The 9,828-nt window shown below is 39.6% G+C and overlaps 1 protein-coding gene across 6 annotated transcripts in view; it reads right to left on the bottom strand.

Moving 5' to 3' along the window:
• The window catches only part of R3hdm1 (R3H domain containing 1), a 131,645-nt gene that overhangs the window by 40,026 nt on the left and 81,791 nt on the right, over nucleotides 1–9,828 (bottom strand). For all 6 annotated transcript variants that reach the window (XM_026779658.1, XM_026779660.1, XM_026779659.1 and 3 more), the window contains 2 exons: nucleotides 8,887–9,180; nucleotides 3,623–3,746 (listed from right to left, as the gene is read on the bottom strand). In XM_026779658.1, the coding sequence (XP_026635459.1) occupies nucleotides 3,623–3,746; nucleotides 8,887–9,180 (418 nt within the window). The remainder of the gene's footprint in view (nucleotides 1–3,622; nucleotides 3,747–8,886; nucleotides 9,181–9,828) is intronic.

The raw sequence follows: 9,828 nt of genomic DNA, 5'->3' as shown, positions 1-9,828 counted from the left end.
CCCCCCCCCCCAAATTCCAACTTTGTTAAAAAGAGTTCAAATTCAAATTCCTACCAGTTCTATGAAGAGGCTAATATAATTACCAACACATCACTGATTCTGGCGGTTGAACATTTCCTTAAAGGGAACTTTTCTATTTTCTATTACACTTATAGGCACAAAAAAATCACCTGTCATTTCAGAAAAGAATGTTTAAGGATTTCCCTTTTATTCTTTAAACAGAATGAGGCATAACTGAATCAAGCTATACATTACTATGATAACGCAGAGAATATGGGGAAGAGTGGGCTTTCATCACAATGATTTACTGGCTGACACCGAGGTGTCAGTAAGTGACAGAAACAGCTGTCCTCTTTTGCACCTGTGTTGTCTGGATGCAGTCTGGTTTACTGTTCTGTTCTCTCTCATCGTGACCAACAGCAGAAAACCCACAAACTCTCACAAGTGATAAACACCTTCCTACTACATAGATATCACGCCTATTTGGCCTTTTTAATTATTTCCCATTAAGTGGGAATATTTGTGGGCAGAGATGGAACTGAACTAGCATCTCAGTCCCAACTCGTGGTTAAGGACTTATTTTGTAGATAGTTTGATTATGGGAAGAAATAAATTTTACCAAAAAAAAAAAAAAAAAAGACAAAAGCTTTCATAAATACATAGCAGATGATCTTTGCTGCTTTATTACCAGGGTTTGTTAAAACAGAAAGTCACATAAAAGGGACTTCAACGAATAGCATGAAGGTCAATTTATTTTTTTTCTACTAAACAATTTTTGGATTATTTTATTATTTGATGTGTCTAAGTGTGTGTCTGCATGTATGTGTACCACACACATGCTTGGTGCCTGCAGAGGTCAGAAGAGAGCACTGGATGGATTCCTTGGATCTGGAGTTAACAGATGATTTTAAGCCTTTGTGTGGGTGCTGAGAATTGAAAGAGCAGCAAGTGCTCTTGACCCCTAAGTCATCTCTCCAAAACTCAATTTACTTTTTATAAAATTATTGAGCCATCACAGTTAGGGATGCCACTAGGCAGTAAATGTCTGCCTAGCATAGACAAAGTCCTGAGTCCCATTTCCAGAACCACAGGAGAAAAAAAAATATAACTATAATAAAAACACATGTTATAATTTTGAAAGGTTAAAAAACTAGATATAAATAATATAAGTCAATTATTTTCAGGCCTAGAAATCACATAAAAATGCTTTATTATTATTTTTGCTTTAATTTTTGACACAGGGTGCTGCCTTGTAGTCCAAGTGTACCATATAACCCTGTGACTGTCCTAATCTTAGCCTACAGAGTGCTGAGATTGGAAGCATATATCACTGGTTCCAGCCAGAATACCATTTTTATTAGAATATGTGACTTTAAATGAGCAATGTTATGATCAATGTTCCTAATGATGCACAATTTTTTGTTTGTTTTCTGAGACAGGGTTTTTCTGTGTAACAGCTCTGGATGTCTTGGAACTCTCTCTGTAGACTAGGTTGGCCTCGAATTCAGAGATCCACCTGCCCCTATCTTCTGAGCACTGGGATTAAAGGCGTGTACCACCACATCTGGTGTCAGGATGAACCATTGTAAAAACATTTTTAAGAAGTTGTAATTTATTACTGTTAAGATGTGTGCATATGTGTAAAGAGAGGGAGGGATGTTACATTACGTGTCACAACACGTGTGGAAGTCAGAGACAACTTTGTGGAATTTGTTCTTTCCTCCTCTACCATTATAAAAGTTATGGGCATCAAATTCAGAATGTCAGGCTTGCACAGAAAGCACCTTTACCTGCTGAGCTAGCGAGGAACAACTTTTGATGTCTTTTGAACTAAGATTATATACTGTTTATATTTTTGACATGAGTTATATTACTAGGCTTCAGGGAAATCTGATATTGAAAGGAGACAAATTTATTTTATTTTTTTTCTTTTCTTTTAAGCACTGCTTGGCCCATTTCTATCTAGCCTCTTCTAGGCTAACTCTCGCACCAGGACTAGCCCATCTCTAATAATCTGCTGTAGCCCACAAGGTGGCTTACCAGGGAGATTCTAGCCTACGTCCATCCTGGGTCGGAGCTTCATCGCGTGTGCCTCAGAGAGCAGAGCCCTTGCCTCTGCCCGCAAGAGTGGAGCATCGTGTCTCTCTGAGGCATCTGCCCCCGAGAGGAGAGCTGTCGAGTCTCTGAGCTCACTTCCTCTTCCTCCCAAAGGAGACAAATTTAAAACCAAACAAATTATAGCTTAGCTAAAATGGTCAGATGATGGCCAAAATCCATTAGAAAAACACATCTGTTGTACACACAATGTAGGGCTACTCCATACAAAGAAGAAAAGAGCCTGCATTCTAAGAACAAGAAAACTTCCAGGTCTAACAGGTTAAGGACATGAAAGCTTGGCTGCAGAGTTGTGGTAACGATAACTCTTGTCTGATAGCGGAAGTTGATGACTGCACAAGCACAAGAAGTAAGAGTCCTTTTACTGGAAGGGCCAGCCCAGAAGTAGTTCTCAAGAGTTCGCAGATAGTACTGAAGCAGCAGACTCCCTCATGGAGGTAGAGTTCAAATGCCTCTACACAAAACCCGAACCACCAACAATAACAAATAGCTCAAAATGCTCTATAAAAATTGGTAATAAAATCTAAATTCAATTATCCAATTTATGTAAAACAAAGCTTTAGCTAACCCCCTTATTAAATATTTGTAACAAGATGAAACCAGGATGGAAACAGAGTCAGTAAGACAGTTTTCTATATGTCTGTGGAATTGCATTTATGAGTGCACATGTGTGTACAAACCAGAGTTTGTCTTTGAGTATGGTTCCTCAAGAGTTATCTACTCTGTTTTCTTAAAACAGGCCTCTCACTATTCTGAATACATCAATTAAGCCAGGCTGGCTGGGAATCAAGTTCCGGGAACCCATTTGTCTCTGCCTTGCTAGTGCTCTATTACAAGTATTAGACTCTGCCTGTTGCTATGCGATGGGGACCAACCGCAAGTGCCCAAGTTTGCAAAGCACTCATTCTATATGCTAAGTTATTAGTCATTTAAAAATGAGATTGGGGTTCAAGTCAATAAATTCTTGAAGAAAATGGCAAAAAAGGAAGTAAGATTTTTAAAATTATGCCTAGTATTAGATTCTACTTGTTTCTTTTTCACCAAATAATTATCAAACTGATAATGAGACAGAAGTATGTGTAAGAATACAGATCATCAAACAAGTATCTTTTACATTAAAGTGTCATCTTTTAGCTAAAATTCAAATGAATCAAATTTAGCAGGCTTTGATTCTGATTAGTTGCATAAGGTCTCCCAGCCATTTCTATTTGGGCAATAGGATGCAAAGAGGGCTCCTACTAACAAGGCAGCAGGGTTCCAACAGCTACTTCCAAGACTATTGGCCATGCAGAACCTTTCTATTCAACCCTTTATCAAACAAATCTGTGTAGAATTTCTGAAGAATGTACGATTTTCCACTCCTTTAAATGTAACTGGCTTACACACTCATACATATATCTGATATCTTCAAAGACTGAGCATGATAATATCTTACTGTAAAGACTGAAATAAATTTGGAAATAGTAATGTCCATAGCTAAAAATTCTGGCATCAGAACATAACTCACCTGTCTGCTGTGCAGGCTGTGGCAGTGGCTGGTTTAGATGTGAACTGTAATGGACAGAAGGGACAGGGCGGTACTGGGGCTGGCTGGAGTGATAGTGGCCTGGAGCACAGTAACAGGCTGGCATCTACAATCATAAGCATTGAGGACATAAATTAGTTTTACTTGGAAAAGTAATTTTTCCATGAGGCACACAAGAATGCAATGAGCAATAATTTTAGTACCAACACTTTGCAAACCATCTGAATTGTAAAATCTACTAGATTTAACTAAATTTAAAACTATAAAGTCCAGATATAAGATATCTTTAGAAAGATATCCTCCTCTAGGCATGGTGGAAAACACCTTTAATTCTAGCATCTGTAAAGCAAGGCAGGTGGTTCTTTGTGAGTTTGAAGCCAGCCTGGTCTGCATAGTGATTTCCAGGCCTGCCAGAGCTATGCAGAGACCGTCTCCAAAAACCAAACCTAACCAAACCAACCCCCAAAATCAAACAAAACAGAACAAAGTACATTTACCGCTGTGCCCACCAATCCCATTTAGATATTAATTTTACAGCTGTATTAGTTTCACACTTCTCTTTATAAAACAAAGTTTGCTTTGCTGAAAAACTACTGAGAACTGCTCTTGTCCTTGGTTGCCTACCAGACCTTGAAGACAACATATACTTTAGACCTAGGACTGGGAGGAATTGAGTTGGAACTGATTTGGAAACTTCGTCCCTGAGGACGAGCTCACATACTATCAAAAGGTGCCATGTAAGCTGCTGAGGAAAAAAAGCAATCAATAATTGCCTTATCCAACTGTAAACCCTACAAATCACAACAATGACAGCCTTGAAAAATATCGCTAATGCTGCACTAGCAGCACTTTTGTCTTGTGAATACCAGAAATTATCTAATTAGACTTAACAATGCCCACTCAGTAAGAGGGAGTTCATGCTTGGTGCAGAAAACCTAGCCAACTACCTATGTCTGGAGAGATTATAAGACCCTATGAAGAACCCATGACTATCATTTTACTAAACTAATATCATTTCTAGCTGTACTCTGTTTATCCTTATATCCACAGATAAACAAATGGTTAAAATGTAAAGATTAAGTATCCATGGAGTGACCATCCCCATTTGAAACATTTTCCCCCCTACATCTTAGGTTTAAAGAGAATCATTGAAGAGAGTGAGTGGAAAGATTGTAAGAAGAACCAGAGGACCAGGACACTGCCTTGATAGCACGTTTAGATATTACACACTTATTTTTCTTTACTTTTTTTTGACATAGGGTCTCATGATGTAGCTGTGGTTGGTCTGGAACTCTGTATGTAGATCAGGCTGGCTTTGAATTCAGAGAGATCCATCTGCCTCTGTCTCCTGAGAGCTGGCATTAAAAGTAAGTGCCATCATACCCAGTATAAATTTCTTTTAAGTTAACCTGACCTAGTTTAGTTGCAGTGAGGAAAAAAATCAAATGCATTGGAAACAATCTTGTATGGAGAAATGATCTGTCACATACTTAGTTCTAAGCAGCGTATAAAACCAAAATCCTCACTACAATAACTCAATAAAAAGGCTACAGAAAGGCTGCTGTATTTTAATAGCAGGGTATTTCCTTACTATGTGTAAAATCATTGATTGGATTAAAAATGGCTCTTTAAAGGAAAGGCAAATACAAAACAAATTAACCTGCAGAAACAATAAAAACAAAACAACAACAACAACAAAAAATGAACCAAGAACTTAAATATACTATGAAAATGAACATCCATGGGAAAGTGTTGTGTGATTCTTTCCCAGCAGGGAGATGGGAACAAATGCCTACTTACCCTAGATACCCAGGAAGGCACAGACAGACCAAAGAAATGAGGCCACCAAACTCTAGCTTAGTGAACCCAAGGAGTTTACTGGATGACTAGAAGTGATTTTGTACCACTGAAAATTCCACTGAAGCAAGGGTGACAACTCAAGAAAACCGTATCACTGGAACTCCCTGGGAAGGACCACAGGCTCCTCCCTCAGCACGTTACTATAACATCAGGGAGGCCTTTGTAAGTCTTCTTAGTTTTAGAAGCTTGGTAAGTTTCCTCAGTGTATAAGCTTCCTTCCTCTCATCAAGAGGGAATGCTTCAATTCAGACAAAAAAGCTAAACAACAGGGGAGGGAGAAAATCCACAGGATATAAGGTCAATATGCTCAAATTCTTTTTATCGTGAACAGATAAAAAGTAAAATTTAAAAACAGTCCCATTATTCAATGCCCATCAAAATTCCAGCAAAATTCTTCAAAGACCTTGAAAGAACGGTATTCAACTTCATATGGAAAAGCAAAAAATCCAGGATAACCAAAACAATCCTGTACAATAAGAGAACTTCTGGTGGCATCACAATCCCTGACTTCAAATTCTACTACAGAGCTACAGTACTGAAAACAGCCTGGTATCTTATTGGCATAGGAACAGACAGGAGGACAATGGAATAGAATAGAAGACTGGGATATCGATCCACACATCCTCAAACACATGACTTTTGACAAAGAAGTAAAAAAATATCAAATTGGAAAAAAAGCATATTGGGCTGGAGAGATGGTTCAGAGGTTAAGAGCATTGCCTGCTCTTACAAAGGTCCTGAGTTCAATTCCCAGCAACAACATGGTGGCTCACAACCATCTGTAATGGGGTCTGTGTAGGCATACACACAGACAGAATAATGTATACATAATGAATAAATAAATAAATAAAAGAAAAAAAGCATATTTAACAAGTGGTGCTGGCATAACTGGATATCAACATGCAGAAAAATGAAAATAGACCCGTATCTATCACCATGCACAAAACTCAAGTCTAAATGGATCAAAGACCTCAACATAAAGTCATCCACACTGAACCTTATAGAAGAGATAGTGGGAAGTACACACGAACACATTAGCACAGAGAACCACTTCCTAAATATAACCCCAGCAGCACAGACACTGAGAGAAACAATCAATAAATGGGACCTTCTAAAACTGAAAAGCTTCTGTAAAGCAAAGGACACAGTCAACAAGACAAAACAACAGCCTACAGAATGGGAAAAGATCTTCACTAACCCCACATCAGATAGGTCTGATCTCCAAAATATACAAAGAATTCAAGAAATTGGATACCAAAAGATCACATAATCCAATTAAATAAAGTAGATTACAGACCTAAACTGAGAATTCTCAACAGAGGAATCTAAAATGGCTGAAAGACACTTGAGGAAATGTTCAACATCCTTACTCATCAAAGAAATGCAAATCAAAACAACTCTGAAATTCCATCTTACACCTGTAAAAATGGCCAAGATCAAAAACACTGATGACAACTTATGCTGAAGAGCTTGTGGGGAAAAGGGAACACTTCTGCATTGCTGGTAGGAATGCAAGCTAGTACAGCCCCTTCAGATGTCAGTGTGGCGCTTTCTCAGAAAATTAGGAAACAACTTTTCTCAAGACCCAGCAATACCACTTTCGGGAATATATCCAAAGGATGCTCAATCATGCCCCAAGAACTTGTGCTCAACTACGTTCATAGCAGGTTTGTTTGTCACAGCCAGAACCTGGAAACCACCTAAATGCCCCTCGATCGAAGATTGGATAAGAAAAATGTGGTACATTTACACAATGAAGTACTACACAGCAGAAAAAGATAACGACAGCTTCAATTTTGCAGGAAAATGGATGGAGCTAGAAAACATCATTTTGAGTGAGGTAACCCAGACACAGAAAGACAATTATCACATGTACTCACTCATAGGTGGTTTTTAAGCATAAAGCAAAGAAAGCCAGGCTACAAACCGCAATCCCAGAGAACTTAGACAACAATGAGGAAACTAAGAGACTTACATATATCGAATTTACATGGTAATTAGAAAGTAGAAAAAGACAAGATCTCCTGAATAAATTGGGAGCATGGGGACCTTGGGGGAGGAATGAAGGGAGGAGGGGAGAAGCCGGGAGGGGAGCAGAGAAAAATGTTGAGCTCAATAAATATCAATAAAAAAATGTATTTAAAAAGCCCCATTTATAGAAGCAACTAAAACATTAAATGTTTCAAGTATTCTTAATAAAATGTGGAATATCTATCTAATGAAAAGGGCAAAATAGCTAGGCATAGTGGTGCACACTTTTACTCCCAGCACTCGGGAGGCAGAGACAGGCAGATCTCTTGAGTTCGAGGCCAGCCTGGTCTACAGAGAAAAGTTCAGGATAGCCAGTGCTACACAGAGAAACCCTATCTCCAATTCACTGCTGCCCTCACCACCACAAAAAGAACTGCAAAACATACTGAGAAAAATTAAGACAGAAGTGAGAAGAATTTTTTCCTGAACTGAAAAGTCGATACTATGATGCTACTTCTATTCAACCTGGTGTATCTTGAAATGCTGTCATATATACTTTCCAGTCCTTTTACACTGTGCTGGCTAGTTTTATGCCAACTTGATACAGGCTGGAGTCATCTGAAAAGAGGAAACCTCAATTGAGAAAATTGCTGCTATACCATCCAACTGTAGGGCCTTTTCTTAATTAGTAATCAATAGAAAAAGGGTCCAGCACATTATGGGTGGTGCCCTGGGCAAAGAATCCTAGCTTCTGTATGAAAGCAGGCTGAGCAGGCCATGATGAACAAGCCAGTTAACTGCATCCCTCCATGACCTCTGCATCAGCTCTTGCCTCAAGGTTCATACCTTGATTTAAATTCCTGCTCTGACTTCTTTCAATTATGAATTTGTGATGTGGAATAAATAAATAAACTCATTCCTGCCCAACTTGCTTCTGGTCATGCTTTACCACAATAGTAACCCTAAATAACACACACTTATTCTGTTTTCCTAAGATAATTAAACAAAACAAAACTCACCAGAGTCAGAGGGAAATTCAAAGAACACATACCTTTTCATATTTATGTATGTATGTATGTTTTTTCGAGCCTGGCCTGGAACTAGCTCTTGTACACCAGGCTGGTCTCAAACTCACAGCGATCCACCTGCCTCTGCCTGCTCAGTGTTGGGATTAAAGATGTGTGCCACCACCACCGGGCAAGGACACATACTTCAAGTCACATAACTAAATCGTAGTTACCTGTCATGTGGCTGTTCCCCCGGTACTTGACAATCTACAGAGGTAACAAGGGCTTTATTTATACTATCTCATAAATTGTTCCCAATTTAGAGGATCCAGAGAGAGAGAGAGAGAGAGAGAGAGAGAGAGAGAGAGACAGAGAGACAGAGACAGAGAACATGCAAAAGCAACGCACCTGTGGTGAGGGCTGAGGAACATACCCCTGCTGCTGGAGCAAAGGCTGACTGACAGGATGTCCAGAGGCAGAGAAACTGGCAGTGGGGACTGACTGCCCAGGAGGCAGGGAAGGAGGGGGAGGTGGTGGAGGAGGCGGGGGAGGATGTGGGGGTGCTGTCGTAACAATGTAACCAGACTGTTGTGGAGACTGAAGAACGACAGTAGACTGGAACATGGTGGCATGCGGGTCGGAACCATCAGCTGATGGCTGGCGGGCAAGACTCATTTGGCTGAACTGAGAGCCAAGGTTATCCTGTTGAAAAGAAGTTGGCCATCAGTAGTCTTTCATTCATGGATCACACACACACACATACACACACACACACACACACACACACACACACACACACACACACACACACACTATTTCATTTGAGTATCTCATGTAGCCTAGACTAGCCTCAAACTCATGTAGCTGAAGATGACTTTAATTTTTGGTCCTCCTGTCTCCACTTCTTGAGTGATGGGATTACAGGTGTAAACCACAATGTCTGATTTGTGGTGCACTTATGATCGAACCCAAGACTCTGTCCAAGGCAAGTATTTCACCAAACTAAGCTATATCCCCCAGGCCCTATACTTTACACATTACTAAGCAAGCTGTAGCAGTGTATGTATGGACATCATACGTATGTAAAATAGGTAAGATATGAGAGAACAGGTTCAAGAAAATGAGAATTCCAATGTAGGAGGAGGAAGGTATGCAATAATGCTATCATTACATATTATTTAGAATATATACCTAATGGAAATCATAGAATGACGAAAAGATTAGGGTGCATCTTCAATTAAAAAAAAAAAACTACAGGCCGGGCGATGGTGGCGCACGCCTTTAATCCCAGCACTCGGGAGGCAGAGACAGGCGGATCTCTGTGAGTTCGAGACCAGCCTGGTCTACAAG

This window comes from Microtus ochrogaster, chromosome 6, assembly GCF_000317375.1.
Source record: "Microtus ochrogaster isolate Prairie Vole_2 chromosome 6, MicOch1.0, whole genome shotgun sequence".
Lineage (NCBI taxonomy): Eukaryota > Metazoa > Chordata > Mammalia > Rodentia > Cricetidae > Microtus > Microtus ochrogaster.
This window is presented reverse-complemented; position numbering and strand designations above follow the sequence as displayed.